Here is a 26,210-nt window from a genome sequence, read left to right on the forward strand (position 1 = left end):
ACCCAAAATGGAGGTGAACTCTGGCAACATCTGCCCACTGTTATCTTTATTTAATTGGACTGACACATGAGAGACAGCCCCAACTAACTTTTAAAGCTCCTCTTCCCAAGTGATGTCCCCACGCATTTATACCCACACATAAAAGAGAATTGAAATTGTATCTTCATCACTTGCACCAATTAGAAATGCATTTCACAAGTTAGCTCATTTTTTCAACGTATTTATTTAGTTTCTTTTGCATTCAGTGTGTCATAATCCATTTTAATGTATCATCACTTTGGCAAAGAAGGGTTTAAAGATTATGCCTTTTCCCCTTAAAAGGAGCTATGCTTAAGATATTAATGGAAGTCTGCACTTTGATATATAAAATACTCAACATGATTTAAAATTATTGGTGAAAAATACACATGAAAATATTACAAGGTGCAGATAAAAACATGAAAATTTCAGGCAAAATGATCTGTATTCTTTTATATTTAATTTATTTATAAAAGTCCGTTTAAAAAGTCACTTTAAAGTATTAATGGCAATGCTTTCTTTGTGCATAGGAATATTCCTATCTGCAACATAAAAAACAGATGCATTATTCACATTATATATCCTCTAAATAACCTCATACCAATTTAAATTTGAGTATTTGCAAGCTTACTTAGTTACAGTGGATATACCTTTATTTAAGTAAAATCCTTGCATACACCTTTGTCATAAATACAGGACAATGTATTTGACATACCCACTGGTAAACACACAGGTTGTGGCAGCCCTAGACATAAACTAAGGATGTCACTCTTATGGCCTTGTAATTTACACACGAGGGCAGAAGAAATGAAGACACAGTGGAGAGATGTTCTCTGTTTTGCATTATGGTCTGCAATTCTAAACCATGTATTTATGTGTCATCTCTGCAGAAACCCATAGGACTTCCTGGTAAATGCATTTAGGAATGAAGGAAAAATCTGCATTCCTTAAACCACTTTATATAAAATTTTCCTGGTAGAATCCCAGAATTCTGGGACTACTTGGGAACTGCAACATAATGTAACTTGTACATCTGTTGGTGTTTACAATTTCTGGGTACCAAGAAAAAGGTTCTGATGCTGTCCTAACTTGACCCAAGTTATGAGTCAGTCATATCCCTGTTGGATGATCTTCTACAACTCAACTTCACTTAATGTTCTGTAAATATGGACAGACTCTTTCTACCATTTGCAAGATTCAAGTTAAGATCTGGAGAATACATATTGGATATTAAGACTGAGTTAAAGCATAAGTTTCCAACACAGATCCAAGAGATGTAATGCTAAGTAACCAGGAGCTAACGTCACATTGTGTATTAGGGTTGGCATCTTATTAAAAATAAAGATGATGTTTGCAACTTGATTGACTCTAGTAGTAGATACCAATTGTTAAGGCATTATTCTACCAGAAAAAAAGAGTGGTTGGTAAATGAAAGAAGTGCTGCTGTTTTAAAAAGCAACTTCACCCCAAATCTGTAACATAAAATTGAACTCATAAAAGTGGCCAGCAAGCAACGCCAGATTGTGCTAGAATCAGAACTCAGGGGAGCTTCTTGAAACAGGAATGTGTCTGCTAGGCTAGGGAATGCAAACTGTATTTACTAGCATTAAAAATTACATTGATCCTTAAATGTAACCTGCTGATGCTAGGCCATTTACTAGCAAAATGCTTTCATAAGGCATTGGAATTAAAACTAAACCATTTACAAACTATATTCTTTGGTATTATTTCTCAATACTGGTCAAGATAGTTTACACATTAAACAACGGATACCATGAAGAAGAGTCTTCTGGAACCTTTTCAAAGTGGTTTAAGGACTGCAAATCAATAAAGTATTGAATATTGACAATTATTACCCCAATAGTGAAAAAAGGGAATGTATTAACAGCAATGTGTGGACTTCTAAGTTTCACGTTAAGTGCAGATGGGCCTTAATTCCTATGTACACTCTACAAAGAGAACCCTGTTACCCATTTTACGTACTCTACATATATGACATACTATAAGAAATGTGCTGCTATAGTTGACCTAACTGGTAAACGCAACCCATAAATTTATGGCCTGGCTCCCAAGATATACTTGATTCCATTCTATCCTTTCCTGAAGCTGTTGAGAGTCAAAGCACAGGTACTGTATGATGAATGGGACAAGCAAGGCAGAGCATGGCACCTCTGCCCACTTGCGTCAACACTGAAGGGGCTGTCCATTTGCTACAGTGCCTAGCTAGTGCAAGAAGTTGTGGGACCATTCTGTGGGCTGGCTGGGACATAAGAAGACAAAAAAACAAACCTGCCTCTATTCATCCCCACCTGACCTGGAGAAGCTATATGCAAGGTGCTGTTGTGCCACATAAAGCTTATTTCCCCCATGTGCTCTGAAGCACTGATGGCAACTGCTATTTCAGGACAGGAGTTGGGGTGAAATCCCACTACCTTGAGTATGGAGAGTGAGGTTAGCAGTTGCACAGAAAGCCCTGAGCTTGATTTATGCATTTTGCACAGGAAGTGTGTAGGATCCAGCTCTTGAGTTTGGGTTGGTCACAAAGACAGCACAAACCATTTTAGCTTTTCCTTCATTTTGTAAACTAAGCTGATCTAAGAAGATCCTAAACTATTTTACAAACTACAAAATTTATTTTCAATATAATTCCCCCCATCCAACTATCGTCATGTTTCCTAAGATTTGCAAAGTGGATCCCGGTTTTTCCACTTGTATCATACATGGGATAATTTATATAAAAGGGGTTTGGGAAGAATTTAATATTTTTATGGAGCTAACGAACTATGAGCAGCTTGGACACAATTTATGATAGGGAATTAAAAGGTACACATCAAGGTAGAATGATGGGGAAGTCTTAACACCATACAGTGAGCCAAGACGGAACTTCGTGGCTACAATGGTCTCCTCCTTAAAGAGTATCGGAAGCCAGATTTCTGCTTAAAGAGCTGGGCGGCTGGAGATGAGGATTCTTCTGAGTCAAGCATCGAGTACTTTGCTGCCCCTTGTGAACTGATAATAAAGATTAAGCCCCCACAGTAGTTTGTAGAATTATTTGCTCAGAAAAAGGTTTGTGTCTTAAAAGGATAGGCCTTGGATTCAGGGTCAGTGAGACTGTGGGAGGGAGAGATGCCAAAGCAGGGGTAACTAGAGAACAAACCCTCTGTCTCCCTTGGGTGCATTCTTCCACATCTTACTCAAGGAATTTTGCTAGTAAAAATCCCTGTGAAATCCGGTCCCATAAAGCACAGTACATATTTGTTTATTTTCTCTTAAAAAAGAAATGAATGATTTCTGGAGCTGGGCTGAAAGAAGATGGATAAATCAATTGGGATCTTTATGCTGGGATTATCAGTCAAAAAGATTTGAAAGTAATATTCAGGTAAACATCTCTGGGGGGGGGGGGAAGGAGAGGAATTCACTTTACTAAAGTATATTGTTGATATGGCTTAATAAGACAAATTCTAGAAATTAAACTATTGGCACTTTAAAGAAACAGAAAGTCGAGGAAACTTTATTCTCCCTAACTAATGTACCATGTTGCCAGTGGGCCCTTATTTCTGGAAAAAATAATAATAATAATGCAATGGAAAAACCTTGCTTGTCTGATGTTGTATTGCAACAAAGCAAGCCTGTAGGAAGAGAACTTCAATATCAGAGAGGACTAAAAGGCCAGAGTCTTGGGTTGGCTGTTTAGCAACACCTACCAATACCACTGGTTATCTGATAATGGTAGTGGAGAAAGCAAAAATGCATCATGCTGCAAGTCCACCAGATAGTGCTTTGAGACACATAATCGTACTGCGCAGTTTCAATGGCCGTACTCTATGATTGTTTCAATCTTTCCTCCCCTGCCCCATCTTTCTTCCATAGACTTGCTATGGAAGAAACTCCCGTATGACACCGGCATGGCATTTCTCACACCAACTTTGCAGAATTAGTTTCCTCCACCGCGGTGCAGCCAAAATGCATAGTTTCTGCACTTCTAAGAGTCTTGCATACTCTCATATCCTTCCAGGGTATTTCAGGATTTGGCCCTTGTAGTGGCTTACGTCCATGTTGCAAAAATGCACATCAAGAATCTTAAGGCATCAAACTTTCTGCTATGCAACAGTGCTCATAAGCATCCACTGGATACCGTCAAGGATTTCGTTTTTTCATATCCTGCTAACATGCTGGCACTGTTCCATTGATATATCAGTGTCTTCCATACAAAATTAAGTAATATCCAAGCACAAATGTAGTGTAGAAACCTATACGGAAAACAAATTACATTAGTGTAATGCTGCATAAAGACAGAGATAGAAAAAAGACATGGCTACCTACTCCGTATTTCGATCTATGTCACTTCCTTGCATGACTTACTGCTTATGAAGGGCTTTCTCCAAAATGACTGAAGCCCAACTGGGGTCTCTGTGCTGCCACCTGCGTTCCACTCATACAACTTCTATCAGCTTGGTCTTGGGATGCTGGCAACTGCACTGTAAACACATTTCTATCCAAACAGGAATTGGCTTCTACTCTGTGAAATCTGCCTGCTGCTTTAAATCTGCTTTGGAAATAGATTTGCGGTATCTCAAATTAGCCTATAGAAAACTCATCCCCTAATCACAGACACAAGGGAACTGATCGCGGCTACTCCACACTGAAGAAACACTGTCCTTAATTGCTGTGTTTCTGTCTTCATTTTTAAGACTAGGCTTTATATTTCTGATGCATCACCCATACTCCATTTTCCTTTTTTTTAAAAAAAGGAAGGCTTTCAAAACGAAAAGAATCTTATTTCACAGCCTTACAAGGTCACAGTAAATCACTATTTCTGAGCGGAAGTTATCTTACCATCTTTTCCTCTCCACTGAGAGGGATGGACACTGAAGCCAAGATCAACTCTCCAATGAAACTATAATATGCTTTTTTACACCTTTAAAAAATAAAGAAAACATAATTATAAAGGTACATGCTTTAGAGACGTTACATGATGAAAATTTTTGGGGGGAGGAGCGGCATTAAGCCAGTATCTGACCTCTTTATTTGTATTAATCTGCAAAAGACAAACTTGTTCATCTTTAAAATCAGTTACTCTCCATTCTCTCTTTCTCAGAATGTTGAATTTCTGTTCTATAATTAATCAGTTAACATTCAGTACCTGATTTAACATTTTCATCTTCTGAATTGGTTTCCACCCACTGGTTTTCACTGGCCAGCAATCGATTTTGGGACTCGCTTAGTGGCCTAACAGGAAATGGTTGACTGGGACCCGAGCTGAAAAGAAGAACTGCTATCAGAAGCTGGAGTTCATGCACCAAAGAACTTGAAATTCTTAAACACTATTCTGGAGACCAACACAATATGAATTAATATTGCTCAGTTCAGACATAACTTCATGAGCTTCAAGGCACCCATTCCTAGTAAGAAAGAAACTTTGCTAACCAGGAAAAGAGGATTGAAATGTCCTCCCCTCAAGTGTAAAGGGGAGGGTTGGATTGTTCAAGCCTATAACAAGAAACAATAGTTTGTGGTTACATGATCTAAACTGGCATAATCTCTCTCAAGGGCTACTCTGAATGCCTGGCGTACAACAGAAAGGATGCACAGGGAATTGGTGAGAACAGTGAGCTTGTAAGAGATATAAGGCTGAAAGCTCCATATGGCAGGTCAGGACGAAGGCAGGAAAAAATGAGGCTTAGAAAGCTCAATTTTAAACGGACAAGGTGTCCATAACTAAGCTTGCACTATAAATATTGTCAAACATAAAGAACTTCCCATTAAAAAGAAATAAACTTTCCAGCCTAACTCACTTCAAAGTCAAACAGCATCAAAGGACGTTTAGAGTGGGGGAGTAAAAAAGGAGGCTAAGACCTGGTGAACAATGGGTCAAAAGCAGAGGCAGGGAAAAGATTAGACTACAAAGAGGACTGTTCACATTTGGCCACAGCTGTGGTCTTCAATATGCATTTTTCCTTGCTTTGTAAAAATGATACACGTAAGATAAAAGGAAACAAGACACAAGTGAAAGAAAAACCACACACCTTTTAGCAGGATCATTTTGGCTTGAGACAGTAAGCTGCTCTGGATCCATAATCACCAAGCGTGTTGGAAAGTTACAGCCATCCCCTAAACTGAACAATAAAATAGACATGACATCTAACTAGCGTGCTATTAAAAACTAACACTAATGGATGCACTGGGTTTAAAACAGTTATATGAAGTGGCACATTTGAGTGACTCAGTAAATGTAGATAGTACATCGCCCTGTTCAAACAATGGAATGTTCTGGTTGGTATAGCAGATGGTTAAGTAACTTTTAAGCACTGCAACCTCCACTACAAATAATGCAGGAAATGACTTATTTCAGAGCTGCAGGTAACTCGCACGTTTATTTATTTAGTATAAACACCATGGAAGCATATATGTACTTGTTCAACAAAGTTTGTCTCCAAAATCAAAAAAAGGCTTGTGCTCCACTGGAACAACACAAAACACCTATGTGAGCCTGACCGTAGGAAATTTAAGACTTAAAAGAATGTGTATTATCAGTAAATTACATGCAGTCTGTTTAACCTCAAGAGTTCACCGGAGTGTTTTTGAATGTCTCAGTTTGAACTGAAATCCAATTTTCTTGTGGTTTCTCTTAAATTTCTAAAACATGGGGCGTTAGCTATTACTGTAGAAACTGTACCTGGCTGCTGACCTCACAAAGCAAGGCAGTCTTTTTAAATACAAAGTTCTTACAAAGGTCTGAGTGACCTATATTCCTTGACAGTATGTTATTTCTGCATGTTCAAGGTTACAGCACAGCTGTTAGCATGTGGAAGGCAACTAAAACAGACCCTTTAAAAAAGTGTTGTCCTCATGCTGGGAATACTAACAGTAGGACTTGGCAAAGATGCCACTTTTTAAAAAAGGACAGTTGTACAAATGATCTGCAAATATCCACAGATAAGAACTAATGACGACCAACTATTTTGACTCTGCTTTATTTTGTAAAGTCATAGAAATACTTTGATATGGTTCCATTTGTATTTAACTTGAACCATAAATGTATATTCCTATTGAATATTACTTGGGAGGTATATCTTAATACTACTACTAATAATTTATTATTTATACCCCGCCCATCTGACTGGGTTTTCCCAGCCACTGGGCAGCTACCAACAAAATATTAAAAACACAACAAAATCGTGAGAAATAACGTTTGCTCCCAGGCAAGCGTGCACAAGACTTACAAACAGTTATGTAGAATAAAAGAGGTGTTTACTGCAAAGTTCTGAAAACATTTGTCAACAACAGACGTTACAATGGAGAAAACAAAAATCACTGTCTAGAATACAGAGGGATTAAAAGTAAAAACTGGTATGTAATACAGTGGCACAGTCCTGAAGAAAAAGGTTTATACAGTCATACCTTGGGTTGAATGTGCTTCGAGTTCAGCATGCTCAAGTTGCGTTACTTCTGGGTTTTGCCGCTCGCGCATGCGCAGACGCTCAAAATGACGTCACACGCAGAAGCGGCAAAACGCAACCCGTGCAGACGCGCCGTCGTGGCTTACGTTGCATTCAGGATGCGGACAGGGCTCCGGAACGGATCCCATTCGCATGCCAAGGTACCACTGTATATATAAATACGGAATATTTTAAATAATTTGTCTAAAATACCCAGTACAGAACAAGGACCTCACAATATAGAGGTTTGAACATGCAACTTCCAGGCTACATTATGCACAAAAATAATTTTAAAAATAATGCAGTTTAGGTCTTAGCAGACAATATATCATTTAGCTAGCACATAGGTATGTTCATTGTTCAGGAAATAGACAAGTTACAATTTTAGCAGTATTTAGGACTGCTAGCTTCACTAAATCACCAAACTCTAGATTTTACTCTAAAAACTTTTAAAAGTAGAAGAATAAAATTTAAATAAGAATACCTTGTAAAAATTGGTAGCAACCAGTACTTCTTCTCATCTCCAAAAACCTCTCTCAAGTTTTTACTGCATCCGAGAGAGAAGCCATTTTTGTCAGGTCCATTTCGAAACATAGGTGCCCTGAAAGCTTCTGCATCACACACGGAAAACAAAAGTAAACAAACGTGGGAAAGAGGACAGATCTCTTAAAAATATATGAAGAGCCCTGCTGGATCAAGCCAAATGCCCACCCAGCATCTTGTTTTCACAGTGCCCAGCCAGGACCTCAGCACAACAACACTCTCCCACTTGTGCTCCCTAGCAACTGGTATTCAGAGGCATAATTCCTCTGAGCCTGGAGGTAATATATGGCCATTAAGACTAGTAATCACTGACAGCCTTACCCTCCATGTATTTGTCTAACCCTTTAAAGCCATTAAGTAGCAAAATGCAAACTGTCTACAAAATAAGAGAGTTTTTGTTGTTGTTGTTTTCATTAAAAATGCATTCTTAAAAAATGAGCTAGAAAAACACGGACCAAATTCAACAAAAGCAGCGGCTGGAACAAATGTAGGAAGCAACTAATTAAACAGACATTTTCAGTAAAGATATTCCACTTGGTATGGTTTAAACCAGCTCCTGGAAGTGAGAGCTGGACCATAAAGAAGGCTGATCGCGGAAGAATTGATGCTTTTGAATTATGGTGCTGGAGGAGACTCTTGAGAGTCCCATGGACTGCAAGAAGATCAAACCTCTCCATTCTTAAGGAAATCAGCCCTGAGTGCTCACTTGAAGGACAGATCCTGAAGCTGAGGCTCCAATACTTTGGCCACCTTATGAGAAGAGAAGACTCCCTGGAAAAGACCCTGATGCTGGGAAAGATGGAGGGCACAAGGAGAAGGGGACGACAGAGGATGAGATGGTTGGACAGTGTTCTCGAAGCTACCTACATGAGTTTGACTAAACTGCAGGAGGCAGTGGAAGACAGGAGTGCCTGGCATGCTCTGGTCCATGGGGTCACGAAGAGTCGGACACGACTAAACAACAACAACAAAAACCCAGCTCCTGTATCTAACAACAGCCAACCTAAGATGGAAAGGAAGCATTTCAAGAAGTTAAAAGGGCCACTAGCAGGGAACGGCATAAGTCACTTTAAACCGATATGCTGATTGAGGGGTACAATCCTAAACTCCAGGGATTCTTAACAGAACTTGCTTATGAGTAAGGACAGCCATGAAACACACTAAGCAACCTTGAGCCAATAGCACATGCTCAGACTAACCTAGCTCACAGGATTAACGGTGAGGAAAAAGTAGAATAACGTTGAGTTTCTTGGAATTGGAATAGATAATACCGCAGATTCTTTACTAACCTATTGTTGACCTGTTTTTGCCAACCAGCCAGCAGTGATAGCTGAAAAGTGACAGTATACTGATGAAGAACATGGCAGCCACAAAGAAAAGGAAGAGAACATGGAATTTTGCACGCGTGTCCAGCAGTTCATTCTGGGAAGAAGAAGAAAAAGGGGGTGGGATTAGTATTTCTATTCAACAGCTGGTCTTCTATAAAGTTGCATCTCTGAGCTAAAGCTAATATCACCATATCCGAACATTACTATGAGCATATTTAACATTTTAGAAACCTAACTTATATGAAACCAATGTAGAACTGCGAGTCACAGGGCTTGTCATTACTTTGTGAGAGAGTGTACATGAGTATCACTGTAAAAGCACATTCAACATCCTTTGTTGTGTGTCTGTATGATTTCTAAGTGCTGCTATAATTCCTATACGATGTTTACAACGTGTATTTTTCTTTACATAACTGAAACTGCCTGAGGGAAGATGTAGAGTAAGCCTACACACTATAAATTCAACTATAAAATTGGAAATGGGGGCAGGATGAGCCTTCCTCCCACCCATCTGATGTTCAGTATGAAGTTAACTGAACACTGCTATTTGTAAGTAGCCACATGATCATGTGAACCAACACACACCACATACAATGCAAGCCTCTGTAAGAAGGTGAAAGTTATAGGGAATGTGCATGTTTTTTAAAATGATGTTTTTACATTGAGTAGAAGTGTCATTTCAGGAGAAAAGGTCTCGTGTATTTTTAATTCAGTTTCAAGTTTTTCCACATATGCTCAGATTACAAAAATCTCATGAAACAAAAAACAGTTTAATTGCAGTAGTTACATAGCTTGAAAAACCAATTATTTCTAAAAGATGACCTTTAAAATAGAAAGGTAAAAGTAAAATTCTCTCATCATAGATTAGCATCCATTTAAGTTACCACCAGCATTTAAGTGTACTAATTTCTTCTTCGGCTCTCCACAATAATCTTCAATTAATTAAAAATACATAATTATACAGATAGTATTACAAAATAGTATGATAATCTTGTTTCATTATTAAAAATGAATGAGCACACCAGAACAGACTTCAGCTTAAATTGCATTTTACCTTTGGACAATTCTCAGCAGATTTCCTGCGGCAAAGCTTTGTGCAAATAAAGACAATTTATTAAATAGCTTTATCCCTTCAAGGCTGGTGTTCAGAAACAGTAAAAACGTTGTTAGAAAGTTAATGGCTTATGCGTGCAGCATTCAATGGCAAGAGGCCTTAGTCTACATTCAGTGGATGAACATGTAAAGGTGAGCTTGTGTTTGCACAATGAGATTGAAGTAAAAGGTAATTTATTTTAATGGTGTGGACTCAAGGCACACCATTAAAATTAAGATTAACACATTGCTCTCTCTAATTTTCCACATTGGAAGTTCAGCCTTGAAGCCAATTGGTTTTATATAGATCCAAGAAGACTCTTGGAAGCTAATGTTCATAGTGATGTGAGGTTTGGAAATTTGTTACCCAGCTACAAATCAGAGCATTTTGAAAGCACAATGTCCTTGCCACTATTACAGAATTACAGAATGAGTTATTTAGAGACTCCCTTCCCTTCAGTTTATTGTATGATGCTTAGTTCTTTTTATGTAACTAAAAGTGGGTTTGGGTACAGGCAAGATACCTATCATTTTGCTTACGTATATCACTTTAATTCTAAAATCATAGCTTAAACCATTCTCAATGGATCTTTAAAAAGCCACAGATCTCCCTATGCTTTAGAGCAGTGGTTCCCAATTAGCTAAGTACTGCAGACCCCATGTTTTTGAAAATGTTGACATCTGTGTGGTAGTTTCGGTTATGTGAATGGTGCCACCATACCCTCCAACATGTCCCAGCGCAAAACTGGGATGCATGTTTTCTGGGCCATGCACCTGTGCAAGAGCATGGGCCATGTACTTGTGTGTTTTGGGGCACAGCATGGCCCCAAAACAGGATTCCCCAGACAGTTGGCAGGCATGTGCCATCGACTCCCTGGGTAAGTTATGCCAGTTGGAAACCACTGCTTTAAAATGTATCTTTATAAGAACTGATGGAGAAGTATCTTCAAAAACATTTAAAAGGAAAGCAGTATGTTTCCTTTCAAAACGTTAGTGAGCTAAAACTCACATATCTGAAAAATGGAGGAAATCAAGAATATCTAGTAGTTTCTTGAAAAAATAATGGGAGTCACAGAGAGAGAGAGAGACCAGGAATGGAATGTGTTTAGAGAAGTTTTTAATGTTTGATTATTTATTGTGTTTTTAATATTCTGTTGGGAGCCAATCAGAGTGGCTGGGAAAACCCAGCCAGATGGGCAGGGTATAGATATTAATTAATTAATTAATTAAACACATCTTTAGATTAACCAGCTCCAGTATCTCAGAGCCACTGACTGATATTACATTATCGCATGAAATAATATTACGATTCTATCTGCCTATTACTAATAGCTGCCCAGAGACACTTGTCTCCTTATTTGTACTGTATGTATTGCTATATATAATTCTTCTTCTAATATCTTTTGGTAACTTTCGCTACAGTTACTGAAAACAGTAGTTGTGGGTATGTTTAACCTGGAAAAGAGCAGACTGAGGGGTGATATGATAGCCATCTTCAAATATCTCAAGGGCTGTCGCATGGAAGAGGGAACATGCTGGTTTTCTCCTGCTCTGGAGGGCAGGACTCAAACCAATGGCTTCAAGTTACAAGAAAGGAGATTCAGACTAAATACAGTATCAGGGAAAACATTCTGACAGCAGGAACTGTCTCCATGAGAGGTTGTGGACTCTCCTTCCTTGAAGGTTTTTGAGCAGAGGTTAGATGGCCATCTCTCATGGATGCTTTAGCTGAGATTCCTGCATTGCAGGGGGCTGGACCAGCTCTACAATTCTATGATTTTTAATAGATAATTGGTAAACCCAGAAAGTGTATGGGGTGCCAAGCACAGAATTTTGGATGCATCCCATCACGTTTAAAGCACTGGGTGAGGATGCACAGGACATCTGCTGTGAATGTAGAAGATTCCAAGTACAGTCCTTATCATCGTCAAGCAGGGCTGGGAGAGACTTTTATATAAAACCCCGGAGAACAATTGCTAGTCAGTGTAGACCAGTGATGGCCAAACTTGGCCCTCCAGCTGTTTTGGGACTACAACTCCCATAATCCCTAGCTAACAGGACCAGTAGTCAGGGTGTTGAATGGTTTCTTTAAATTTTAGGTTTCATTATTGTTTCACAAGATATGTATATCTTTAAGGGTCAGAGCAAATAACATGACCTAGTTTTACAGCTGTGAAGCAGTATAGCCGGTACTGTTATGTTATGTTAATTAAGCTATTGGGTATAGTATATAAACCATAAAGAAGGCTGATCGCCGAAGAATTGATGCTTTTGATTATGGTCCTGGAGGAGACTCTTGAGAGTCCCATGGACTGCAAGAAGATCAAACCTCTCTATTCTTAAGGAAATCAGCCCTGAGTGCTCACTGGAAGGACTGATCGTGAAGCTGAGGCTCCAATACTTTGGCCACCTCATGAGAAGAGAAGACTCCCTGGAAAAGACCCTGATGTTGGGAAAGATGGAGGGCACAAGGAAAAGGGGACGACAGAGGACGAGATGGTTGGATAGTGTTCTCGAGGCTACCAGCATGAGTTTGAGCAGACTGTGGGAGGCAGTGGAAGACAGAAGTGCCTGGCGTGCTCTGGTCCATGGGGTCACGAAGAGTCGGACACGACTAAACGACTAAACAACAACAACATAGTATATAAAGAGCAGCATGTAGTTCTCTCAGTACCCTGGTGGATGGGTCACACTTATTGATATAATGTAATTTAGTGTAAAAGGAGTTTTTATTTTTGTTATTTGTTATTAAACCAAGCAAAAGTTACTTTTGCATTTCTTGAATGTGTGGTCTCCCCAGCACTGCAGCCCAACTAATTGTGAAATAGCCAACACAGGGATGAATTGTAGTCCTAAAACACTGGATGGCGTTTGCCAAGTCTGTCTCAGTTCAGATGTATTTAGCTCAGCTTAAAGAAATACGAGTGAGTCTTGCATGCATGCACACCACTGTTCCCTTCTCAGGAGGTTTCAATAAGCCTCCAGTTAACCATCGTTTCCCCCATTATCTTCAAACCTAGAAACGGTGGTTTTCAAATTAGAAACAAGTTAGGATCGTAAACCACCATTTAAAGTTGATCTAAGATCCTGGCCTGTTCTGAAACTGGTAACCATAGTTTCCCAAATCAGATGTAATGGGAAACAAGCCAGAAGAGGAGGAGGAGGAGGAGGAGGAGTTTGGACTTGATATCCTGCTTTAATCACTACCCTAAGGAGTCTCAAAATGGCTAACAATATCCTTTGCATGGCCAAATAAAGCCCTTTGTGGCACAGTGGATCAGCGCGTCTGGCTGTTAACCAGAAGGCTGGTGGTTTGAGGCTGTGGGCAGGATTCCTGCATGGCAGGGCATTGGACTAAACAACTCTCAGGGTCCCTTCCAACTCTACAATTCTATTATATTTGTTAGGATATTTCCATTCCACCTTATAAGGGTGTCTTTATCCTCACAAGAGAAGATCTCATGGAATATGAGAGAATTTACTCTGAGCCGGTCAAAGATTTTCCTTTTCTACTTATGATACATGCACACACAAACTGTTTTCTGAAATCAAAACTGACTTCTTTAATGTAAGAAGCTATCTCATTAAATAAGAAGCTCTCTTATATTCCATGTTCTTCAGAAGCACAACGGTGCAAGTCCACAGCCATTGGCAACATGAGGCATTTTTGGCTTCTTGTGGCACAAACCTCAGTGGTCTACAGAAGGTCTACAGCCTTCATAATATTGTATTTCCAGGTAGTGATTTAATATGAAGTAAATAATGCTACTCAATCAGAGTAGTGAAGATCATTATTTTGGAATTAGATGAGGGCAATGTTGACATTTTTCGAGTTAATAAATGTCATATGAACATAATGTGGTCTCTTAAAACATGCAGAGCAAAAACTGTCCCAGAGTTTTCCAGCTCTAGTGAATCTGAAAAAACACACATTATTAAATAAATAAATTTAGATGAACTATCGGTAGGTTTTTATTCCTTCAGCCACTTCAAACTGATGATGGTTATATGTGGTATGTCAACAATAAATGCATGATGTTTAAACACACAGAGACAGACAGCTAAATAGACAGATAAAATATCTAAGATATGACTTTTTTTTTAAAAAAAAACACCACTTACTGTCCAAAACTTTATGAAATATTGCAGCACTGTAGAGGCAACAAAAAGACAATACAGGAGGGAATAAAATAAAAACAGAAGGAAAAACTTGTAGTTTGAAAATCCCACGCAGTTATTCACCCTAGAAAAGAAAAGAAAAACTGCTAAGTAAACCTGGAAGAATGGCAGGCATTAAAAGGGTCTATCTTTTAGATTTGCCATTGCAAGCAGAATTAGGCAAACTGTTTTCTGGAAGTAACTTAAATGCCTAAAGTAAAAAAAGGTTCCCTTTAGGTCAGGAGAGTTTGCTCTCTTTTACAATGCATAACACTTGAAACTGATTTTTAAAAACCATCCCTTTATCAATTAAAAATGACTGAAATGTTGCTTATTAACTATGCAAACATGAATACAATTTGTGTTTTTGTCCAGTTGTTCCCATTTATTCACAAATTGTCTCTTTCATTCTAATGATCCTTTTTTGCTCTAAACCTGATTTTATTTTAAAACTCTAATCCTTCTGAAGGGAAGTATTAAAACCATTCAGTAGAAACTGTCACTACGTAATAATATTAATGCTTTTTATGGCACAATCCTCTTCCAATATAAAACTTCCCATTAATTTTAACAGAATATGACTGCAGCCTTAGGCTTTCATTTTTCATTTCGTTTTTCATTTCATTTTCATTTTCATTCTGTTATAAAAATCAATCAAACCCAATATACATTTAGACTTTGCCAGTAGACCAACTCCAACTAATGTAGCATCAAAATTTCCCCAGAGGATGTAGTCACTCCTAGTTATCCCTGTTCTTGGTTCATCCTGCAGCACAGCCAACAAGAAGTGGTTTACATATTTCTCTCTGTACAGACAAAAATTAAGAACACAAGGGGGTGGGGGAGCATACCAAGGACAATGATGGTCCATTTTCAGTACACACCTAAAGAAAAAAGAAAGACATTTCAAATAAAGTTAATGATGACATGTGGATTTTCCAAACAAGAATGTCTAATTGAGGTGTGCACTGGTCAAATAAAAAGCTGAATTAGTTATTCAGCCTCCTCCCCATCTCAGTCAAGGTATGATGTCATTATATCCTCTGAGTCAGATTAGGTTCCCACAAAGCTCTGGGTCACACTGCCACTCTTTTCCTCCCCCCCGCATGCCATATAACAATGTTTCTATACCTCTGTGTTTCTCTAGGGTGGCCCACAGGCTTTGCAAGAAGTGAGGCTATGGATTATTTTTTTTTGTTAAAGCACAACAATTGGGAAACTGGGAATTTTTGGAAAAGTAAAAGCTTCACTGAGTTTTGTTTTGTTTTAAAAATCCTATGTTCCTCTGCTTTAACAAAAGCCCAGAGCTCTTCAGAACCCTGCAAAGAGGTTTCTCGACAACCTTGCACCATGAGGCCCATCAGAGATCTGTAAACGCTATCAGAGGACACAAACAACAATCAGAAAAAGACTGGTGCAAAGCTGCCATGTTTCTAAAAATATACCACCTCTTAATTATTTATTTTAATTAAATATTTTAAGGTAAGGAAGAGACAAACCCAACAGGAATTATGGAGAAAAATCCATCCCTTTCAATTCTCCTCCACAAGCCTCTGGATGTATTTGTCTGCAGTTTGGCAGGTTTAATCTATCCAGAGGGGCTTTTGTGTCTGTAATTTATTTTGGCCAAAAGAAGGGAATGTTATAGTTGTTGTTAGATTATCCATTATAGTGAATGGGGAAAACGCAAAGCTTAATTGTATACAGAGTGGCAGAGAACCTGAAACACAGATCAAAACAGAGAATGTACAGAGTGTTTCAGAAGCGGATCAGATACAATGCAAGGCCTGGAGCCTGTGCATACCCCTAATATCTAATCTCTAGCTTTCAAAGCCTGTTAAAGCATTTCAACATCCAGGCAAACATCACAGTTGCCAAAATTCCCACCCACTACAGAGCCACGCAAGATGTTGTGTAGGTCTTCCTCTTCCTTTTTTTTTTAGATTTTAACTTTTTATTTTAAAAGTTTGTTTTCCTCTCCCACTCCCCCTCTTTCTGACAAGCAGCCAAGGAAGGCTGAATGAAAAAATAGCTGAAGAGAGGAAAAAAGAATGCTTCCTCTTCTACAGTCATTTCCGCAATAAAAATCTCTCCCAAACTCATTTTTCACCTTTGAAGTGAAACATACGTGCATATGTACATATCTAATTTTCATAGCCTGTTCTAAATCTAAAGTGTATGACTACAAGCAAATATCTTCCAGCAGGTCACTGCAGTACAGACAACAGCAAAAGTGCTAACAGAACACAGGAATGCAAAAGTGAAGGCAGAGAAGCAGAGGGTTTAAGACAATGAGGTATAAACCCAGGAACTCCCTGGTGAAACTTATTTTTGTGGGAAACCATCCTGTTCCTGGAAAAACAACACAGTAGTTTCAGGTGTGAACATGTGCTTGATACTGACAACACTAAGAGGCATAAATCTGAAGAAGTCTATCCTACCCCGTGGCTAAGTACCCCCAAGTACTTACAGGTCACAGGCGGAACAGTGGTGGCATCGATCAGGCTTGATGAGCTGGCATCTATCGCAGTATCTTATGGCTATATTAAACATTAAAATCAAGGTGTTAAATATGAAGCTGTAGTTTAGCAACCCAAAGGTCAGAAGTAATCTAGACCTCAAAACAGGATTCTGCCAAATACCAAATACACAGCAAAATACACAGTGTACTGTAAAGGTGATTGGTAGCTCACATATAGCAGAGGTTGAAGCAAGCTATCATGACGAGAACTAGAATGCAAGAGACACATTTGGACAAGTGATGAGCGAAACATAAATGTAATCTAAACATTGGTCTAAGCATATGGACACAAGGGTGCTCTTGCACTCAGGTCCTGCTTACTGGTTTCCCACAGGCACCTGGTTGGCCACTATAGGAAATGGATGCTGGACTGGATGCAGTGGCGTAGCGTGGGGGGTGCAGGGGGGGCCGGCCACACCGGGCGCAACATCTGGGGGGGGGGGCGCGCTCGCACTCGCAGCTCTCTGCCCCTACCTCACTTTCTCTCACTGCAGTGCTGGCTGTGCAAATCCGATCCAAGCCGCCGGGTCGCCGCCCACTGTGGAGGGGAGGGTGCCAGGCGTGCGGTGCGGTGCGGTGCGGAGAGAGAGCGAGGGACTATCTGGGGGACGGACACAAATTACTTGCCTTGCCCCGGGTTAGGGGGCGCAAATTACTTGCCTTGCCCCGGTTGCTGACAACCCACGCTACGCCACTGACTGGATGTACCAATGGCTGAACCAGGAGGTGCTTCTTATGTGCTTATGGTCTGGTTTGCAGAATTAAAATATGGCTTAACTCACTGTTTAAAGTTGGCTTCTGGATCCTGCCTTGCTTGGAAGAAATTAACCATAGTTCCTGGTTTGCACGTAATGGGAAGCTATGGTTAAAAGGTTTGTTTTCCCACTCATGTGATAGCAGGAGTGAAGTGGGAGCACAGAGGTTGCACGCAGGTGCAACTTGTACACATCCTAGCTTATTAAGCCAAGTTTTGATTGCTTGAGTGCAGCTGCTATCTTTCTTCTCCTGCTACGGATGCACATATCTGTATTTTAAATTCTCCCCAAGCAGCTATGTCTCTGTGCAAAGTTGAATTCCAGAGCTGGTTTTACTTTAGAAAACCTGTATGCCTCTTGGTTAATAGATAAAACAGGCTAAAACCAATTTGAAGAACTAGATGGTTCACCACGGTGAATTAGTTGAAACACAATGCTAAACCATGGTTTCATTAGAAGAACTAACAGGTATGAACCCCACCATTGTGCATTCCCTCTCCCCAGTCTTTCACTTATGCATGCCAGTTACTTTCCTTACTTGCAGATTCTCAGAAAACCAAAGTTTACCTGTTTATCCAAATCAAGGGAACTATGGTTTGCCTATGAATCAAGGGTGCAAACTTCATTCAAACCAAGCTCTCCAATCCTGGTTTGCCAGGTTAAAATGATACGGCAAACTATTGTTTGCCAAGAATCTGGAAGTAAGGGAGGAAACATGTACATGCCTGCTGAATGGCCCCAATCCAATCAAACTTGATAGCATCATTAAGGAGTTTATGCAGTGCTAGGATTCTTTGCAGGCTAACCTCTTGAGGTTGTTGTAGTATAGACTGGGAGGTCTTTAGCAGCTCTTCTGAGGATTTCTTGTTGGGATTCTGGTCTCTCTTCTTTCTCATATTGTTCCTTATCTGATTTGGACAAACAGAACTGAAAAAAGACAACAGAACTATGGTTTTTTAAATGCCATATAATAGCAGCTGGAGAATACATCAATTTGTTTTAAGGATTTCTGTTAGCAATTCAAAGCAGAAATGGGAAATCCATAGCTATTCTTTACAAATCAATTTCAAAATGTTATTTTTGAAAGTGTCACTCATGTGTAAGAAGGAACTTTTAGATCACTGTGAAAAAGCATCAGGGCCTTGTCCCTTCCAACTCTACAATTTCTATGATTCGCAGGGTGCAGATGCAGGGTGCAGCCTGCATTTCAAGGTACATGTTTGCCTGGCAACCCCTCCCCTGCAAAATAAAAACCTAGGAGAAAAGAACTGAACTGAACACAAGTACGGCTGCCAAACCAAACGTACTATATGGATGCTTCTTTAAGTGGCTAACAATTACTCCCCCCAGTTATAAAGTAGGATGCTCTCTGTGAATATGTGCTGCTGCCTGCTGACCAGGTCTGTGAGTTTAATAGGCTGAATGGAATCAAACAGACTGCTTCTTGTTTCTTCTTAAGGGGGGGGGGGGGCTAAAGAAAACAGGATGTTGGGTCTGCCAAGACTAATGCACCTTCGGTATGCATCCTCCAAGATGATTCCTTCCTTCTTTCCGATCCTCACAAATTAGGGAAGAAACAGTTCTTTTTACACCAGCTGTGACTTGGGATCCTGGACTGTATTCCGTTAACTTGTTCAGTTAGTGCAAGGACTTCCATTTGTGCAACAGAACTTCCTTTCACTCCCCTCTCCCTGCAACATATCTAATCTAGGAGTTCCCCTAAGCCTCCAGAGCAGATGTGGAGAAATGGTGCAGAAAAGAACATAGAATTTCCCTTTTTCACAGGTGTTGATATTAAACTATTCATCACAATCCAATGAGGAGCATGTCTTGGGACTCCAAGGACCATGGCCACCACAACCTCAAGACCCAAAGATCTCGTTATGCACTGTTCCATAATGTGTTTAACAACTCTGAGAACCAGATTATAAGCTGGTCTTCATCAGCATCATTATTAATTCACTGATTAAAGTCTCCACAACTGTCTCAATGCAGTGTACAATAAAAATAGCAAAATAAAAAACAGAAAACAAAAAACAAAACAAAAACCAGTTAAAAACACAAAAAACCCCAGCAGATACATTTAAAACAAAACTAAAGCAATACAAAATTGGCACTCATTGCAAAGACCCATTTACTCAGCTGGGAAAGCCTGTTGGAAGAAAAATATCTTCCATTGTTTTCAGAAAGTGGACAGTGGGCACCTATAGAATCGTAACAGGAATGCTATTCAACAGAACAGGAACGGCTGTATTAATACAGTGGTGCCCCGCAAGACGAATGCCTCGCAAGACGGAAAACCCGCAAGACAAAAGGGTTTTCCGTTTTGGAGGTGCTTCGCAAAACAAATTTCCTATGGGCTTGCTTCGCAAGACGAAAATGTCTTGTGAGTTCCTGCAATTTTTTTTCGCTCCCCACCCCCTTTTTCTAAGGCATTAAGCTGCTAATAGCCTTTTAGCAGCTAATCCGCTAATCCCTTAAGCCTTTAGCTAAACTGCTAATAGCGCTAATCCACTAATGGGGCTGCTTCGCAAGATGAAAAAACCGCTAGACGAAGAGACTCGCGGAACGGATTCTTTTCGTCTTGCGAGGCACCACTGTACCTCTACTCCAAGGTACCATGGAGCGGAATTCTGAAATCTTTGGTACTTGCAGGAGAAACTTTCCTGTAGACTTCAGGGATATACTGGAAAACCCAGCAAGATGGGTGGGGTATATCCAGGCACAGGCAAACTCCGGCCCTCCAGATGTTTGGGACTACAGTTCCCATCATCCCTGACCACTGGTCCCGTTAGCTAGGGATGATGGGAATTGTAGTCCCAACCACCTAGAAGGCCCGAGTTTGCCTATGCCTGGATAAGGCAGTCTTTCAAGTAACATTGTCCTGAGACATATGGGGCCTTATATGTTGGTTCCAACACCTTGAACTTGACCTAGTAACAGACTGGTAGCTAGTGCAAAACCCACAAGCAATGTGCTGCATGCTGAAGGAAGTTTGCTCCCACAAGCAACATAGCTGCTGCATTCTATACCAGTTTCAGCCTCCGGTCCATCCCCAAGGTGTGCCCCCCACATTACTAAGGCTGCGGCTCTGTTTCTGGCCCTGCCCCATGTTCTTTAACATCAGTGTGATGCACATAAATTTAGCAGGTGACATTTCATACTTCCAGCTTATTTTTGTTGAGTCGGTTTACTGTTAAAGCCTCAGAGAAGGGGCCATTTAAATGTCCTTGTCAGGACATAACAGAATAAAATGTACCCAGGAAGACACTAATAGCTGTAAAGTAATTATACATCCAGAATGTCTAAGGGACTTGCTCAGTTGACAACAATTTACTTTGCAGGGCATGTCTGCCCCAAGTAAGAAGAACATCATGTAAATATTCTGGCAGCTAGTCAAGAGCAAGGGTGTTGCAAAGAAGCTGTTAAAAGATGAAGCTCAGACAAGCTGTTTATGTCAATAAGAAACCAGGATACTTTAAAACACTTGTAAAACCACCACCACCAGAACACTGACTGATTCAAGAAATTCTTGAAGCAACGCTCCATTTATATCATCTTTAGGTGCTAAGAGGGCCACAGCATCTTCTTCCCCAACAATATCTACATACATTTGAAATAACATGAACTCGCAAAAAGCAAACAAAAAACCCTAGAAGGGTTTCAAGCAAGGTGCAGAATATTTTCCAATTAATCTGGAAAACAACAGCATCCCTTTGTTCTCCTGTTTCTTTCCAGGGTGTCAGACAAAACCAATTGTTCTTTTCATTGACAAAATGTGGCACTGCAGTACAGCAAAACCTGCAGTCAATGCTTTTTGTAGTACAGGCTTCCCCACTATGTAAGAATGGTTGTTTTAATAAACTATAATAATACTCTTTTATATTTGCATTAGGTATTTGCAAGAGCAAATTGGACACCATCAACTTGGAGATAAATCCACCATAATTTATGAAGAAAGAATTGCTCTATGCAGGGAGCATGCTCTTTAAACACAGATTTCCTATTATTTCAATCTACAAGAATGCATTTTTCTATCAGTTAGATCGGTACCTCTTTATTGCTACCTGAGAATACATACAGGATTGGAGGAGGTAACTCAAAGCAATTGTGGCAAGATGTAATTAATATGCTTTATCTGGACAGCCCTGGTCCTTTACATAGCAAGTGTGCAAGTAATGGGGCTGGAGATGCCTTGTCCCAAGTAAGAGGTTTTGCTACATATTCCTCTTAATGAAAGCTTAGCTAACTGGTCAATTGACCCAGACTCGTTAGGAATTGACACACATGCTCCCTGGCAACCTCAGCTATATAACGAAATCTCAACTATGTACGATAACAATCCTGGCATAACAGACTTGGCCACAAAACAGACCAAAACTCCTTCACTGTGGGAACTGTGACCAATGTCTAAAATATCTTAATAAATAAATGAATAAATAAATCTGAAGGATTTAACTGGATAAGAACACAGGGAAACCATGGTTAGGAGATCAGAAATACCTTATCTGCACTAGGCCTACCAGATGCAGTGCGGTGCAGAGTAGCCAAACAAATGGTAACATCTTTGTAATTTGCATGGGTCACAATATATAGGTTACCTACACACAAGTCTTTTTTTAAAAAAAAAAGCGTGGGTGGCACTGTGGGTTAAACCACAGAGCCTAGGACTTGCTGATCAGAAGGTCAGCGGTTCGAATCCCCACGACGGGGTGAGCTCCCATTGCTTGGTCCCTGCCCCCGTTGCTCGGTCCCTGTTTCTGCCAACCCAGCAGTTCGAAAGCACGTCAAAGTGCAAGTAGATAAATAGGTACTGCTCCAGCGGGAAGGTAAACGGCTTTTCCGTGTGCTGCTCTGGTTTGCCAGAAGCGGCTTAGTCATGCTGGCCACATGACCCAGAAGCTGTACGCTGGCTCCCTCAGCCAATAAAGCGAGATGAGCACCACAACCCCAGAGTCGGTTACGATTGTACCTAATGGTCAGGGGTCACTTTACCTTTACACACAAGTCTTTTAAAAAAAACAAAAAACAGAAAATATAGTATATCTGGCCAGCAGATATCCTTCATTCTGGGGCACTTAGAGCACTTTTTTTTTTCTACTGAAATGTTTTCAGCTGTAAAAATATGCTTTAGGCCAACTTTTTGTAGAAAAGCAGCATATGTCTACAATAGAGAAGAATGACTTAAGTAGTTTAAGTCCACTGACTTCAATGGTTCTGCTCCAAGCACTACTTAGTTTAGACAATACCCATGATTTTAGGAAGAGTCATGCTTAATTTAATTTAGCCAAATAGATTTCAATAGTGTTTTACGAGAATGTGACCATAAGTCTACATCTGCATTATGAATGTGACCGTAAGTCTACAACTGCATTACTTTTCTCATCATTTTCTTTGTTGAGACATATGGATTGGTAAATATGACACATTGCTCAGTACAACAATGGTGGCTCCCTGCTGACAGTGCTCTTCCATATTGTGCTTGCGTATTGCTTGGAGTCTATGCACTCTTAAAAGAATTCCTAAACAAGTATGAGACTTGTCACTGAGCACAATGGGATATTGTTAAAATAAGGATGCTTACAGAGATACACATACAGTGAACTAATTCATATCCATTTCAAAATATTAGATTAAGAAACTGATTAACAACATCTCCTACTTGAATGCCACATTATTGGATTACAGCATATGGAAACGTGAGCAATTAATGTCCAAATTAATGAAATGTGAAGTTGGCATCAATGATGTGTTAATCATAGAAAATATTCTTAAGAATTTCATTCACAACAGAAAAGGGTTACTTACTGAATGGAAATGAAAAAAGCAAGCCACATCATACATCAGTAGCAAAAACAATTCTGTTGTAAGAAAGGCAACATTTTGCCAAAGTTAACCTTTACCTCATTAGAAGGAGAGGCAGGAGATGTAAAAATAGTCTTCCAATAGGACCACACAAACATGACAAACGACAGATGGAAAACCACAAGGTAGACAACTGCAATAAAAAAAATACAAATAAGGTTTTAGTGAATACAGCTGAAGTAACAAAACAAAAATGCAATGGTTTTTCTTCATTGTATCAGCAAAATAACTTTGAAGAGATGATCGCAGAACAAATGGTGTGCTATCCTGGCCAGCTCTGAAGAGACAAAAAACTATAGAATCAGTGTTGGGAGGAATTCTACTAATGTGGATAAAAACAATCATTTTGGTTTAACGTAACCCAGATTTTAAACACATTTTAAATTTCAATCATAATATGATTCTATTTCTTTTTTTAATCACCTGCTTTAGGATGCTGTAAGAATTCAGTATAAGCATGTTAAAGCAAAACCAAAATCTATCATATCAAAATAACAGAATCCATGGCCCTTTCTCTAACATACAACTCAATTCAGACATCAAACCAAATCATGGTTTATTGAAGCTAAACTATGGTTTGGCATGATGTCCCCACTGATAAGTCATGGTTTGCAAGTGGCTAACAAACCAGAATCAGAAGTCACTGTTTGATGTAGGTATTCAGAGGCTACAGCACCTAAATATGCACCTGCTGAGCAGACACAGAACAAATCAAAATCAGAAAAGCAGCTCTAAACCATGGTTTGCCTGACTGTTTGGAAACTGAAACCTTGGGACAGGTTGTACTACTGGTATTAAGTGCCAACCAGTTTGGCTTAGTGTCTAAATTGAGCCTCTGAGTTAAGGGCTGCTTCATATTCAAATAATGAAAACAGGTAAAATATCTGTCACTGAGGTTAAGCATTACAAATATAGCATAGTAAAACAGTTATATAGTCTCTTCCAGAGTTTTCTTACATGTATAAAGGGCAAAAGAAAGAGAGGCAAATAGAAATCTTTTTTTTTAGTGCATTAGTTATTTTGTATACCAATGCAGCTTGGCATAAGAGACAACAAAGAAGATATCTGCTAAATTGTGTGCTGTTTTCTAAAATATTAAAAATGTCATATTTAAGAAATGGTATATCAGTTTTAAAAGACCCTTCTAGGTAGCACTAGAGCACTATATAATTGTAAACCAACATTTTGATACTGTTATTATTATACACTTTTTTTAGAACAATTATTTTCTTCAAAAAATGCTGTGAAAATTGGTGCTATCAAGTCATTATCTGGGGAAGAGTTGTTTAGTGCCTTATGTATCAATTACTCTTCCTAATATGTATTCCTCGCCTAATCTCAATTCAAAGTGGGATTACAGTGACATGAAACCTATTGCATTGTATGGACGTAGCACACACACAAACACACCTGTGCACCAGAACAGGCAAATCATAGAACTGTAGAGTGGGAAGAGATCCCAAGGGTCATCTAGTCCAATCCCCAGCAATGCAGGAATCTCAACTAGATCCTACTTGACAGATGGCCATCCAACCTCTGCTTAAGAACCTCCAAGGAAGAAGAGTCCATCCCCTCTTGCGGGAGCCTGCTCCACTGTCAAACAACTCTTACTGTCAGAAAGTTATTTCTGATGTGTAGTCAGAATCCCCTTTCTTGTAACTTGAAGCCACTGGTTCAGGTCCTAGGCTCTGGATCAGGAGAAAACAAGGTTGCTCCATTATCCATGTGAAAGCCCTTGAGATATTTGAAGATGGCTATCTAAAGGGCTGTCACACCAGAGGTTCACGTCAATGTAGTAAATTGGTGGCTCACATTTCTAACAGTCTTGTAAATAGGTCTTCAAAGCTACTAGCCTATGAAAACGACTGGGGAGCTCCATCTCTCCTGCAGCAGCCTTTTCATCCACCCAGAAGCAATTCCTCCTTAGCTAGTGCTGCCAGGCTAACACACTATGGATTAAGAAGCAATTCGTAGCTGTTCCCAACTGATTTACAAGACTGCCAAGTGCAGTCGCATTTTGGCCCATACCTTCCTCCAGTGGCCTAATCCAACCTGATTTTCTAAATAGGTATATTTAAGCTACATTAAGAAGATAACAAAATACTAATTAGCAGGCCTGCTATTGCATCTTAAATCCAGTTGCTGCTATACTACCAATTCTACCAAGCATCTACAGAAGAATCTTAAGAATGGTGAAAGAAAGCACTTTGTATAACTAACTGATGGGGTGGGGAAAACTGCTGCATGGTGTTGAATATTTAATGTTACTTCTGTCATATTCTCACACCAAAGGAGAAATTATTGACCTACTTTCGCAGTCTGATAAAGGATAGAAGTTTAAGAAGATATACAATTAAGCTTCAGTCCAATCCCAGAAACATTAGGGGATTCCATCTGCTCCAAAGACATCGTGCACATGCTAGATTTTCCTGTGGCAGCCTTTCTTATAGAAAGTTATATGAAACCTTAAAACTCTGCCAAGAATATTATT

At 39.6% G+C, this 26,210-nt stretch overlaps 1 protein-coding gene across 2 annotated transcripts in view; it reads right to left on the reverse strand.

The window, feature by feature from the left end:
* Positions 1 to 461: 461 nt before the first annotated feature.
* Positions 462 to 26,210, reverse strand: part of ZDHHC20 (zDHHC palmitoyltransferase 20) — a 45,964-nt gene continuing 20,215 nt past the window's right edge. The window contains exons 3-14 of one of the 2 annotated variants that reach the window (XM_083436669.1): positions 23,758 to 23,852; positions 18,661 to 18,781; positions 17,049 to 17,118; positions 15,430 to 15,462; positions 14,543 to 14,663; positions 10,383 to 10,418; positions 9,290 to 9,422; positions 7,942 to 8,068; positions 6,045 to 6,134; positions 5,162 to 5,277; positions 4,855 to 4,936; positions 462 to 4,268 (exon numbers count right to left, since the gene is read on the reverse strand). In XM_083436669.1, the coding sequence (XP_083292795.1) occupies positions 4,899 to 4,936; positions 5,162 to 5,277; positions 6,045 to 6,134; positions 7,942 to 8,068; positions 9,290 to 9,422; positions 10,383 to 10,418; positions 14,543 to 14,663; positions 15,430 to 15,462; positions 17,049 to 17,118; positions 18,661 to 18,781; positions 23,758 to 23,852 (980 nt within the window). In that variant the 3' untranslated portion in view covers positions 462 to 4,268; positions 4,855 to 4,898. The remainder of the gene's footprint in view (positions 4,269 to 4,854; positions 4,937 to 5,161; positions 5,278 to 6,044; positions 6,135 to 7,941; positions 8,069 to 9,289; positions 9,423 to 10,382; positions 10,419 to 14,542; positions 14,664 to 15,429; positions 15,463 to 17,048; positions 17,119 to 18,660; positions 18,782 to 23,757; positions 23,853 to 26,210) is intronic. The other variant, XM_083436670.1, reaches the window with a different exon arrangement.

The sequence above is a fragment of the Podarcis tiliguerta genome, assembly GCF_965153285.1.
Source record: "Podarcis tiliguerta genome assembly, chromosome: 4".
NCBI lineage: Eukaryota > Metazoa > Chordata > Lepidosauria > Squamata > Lacertidae > Podarcis > Podarcis tiliguerta.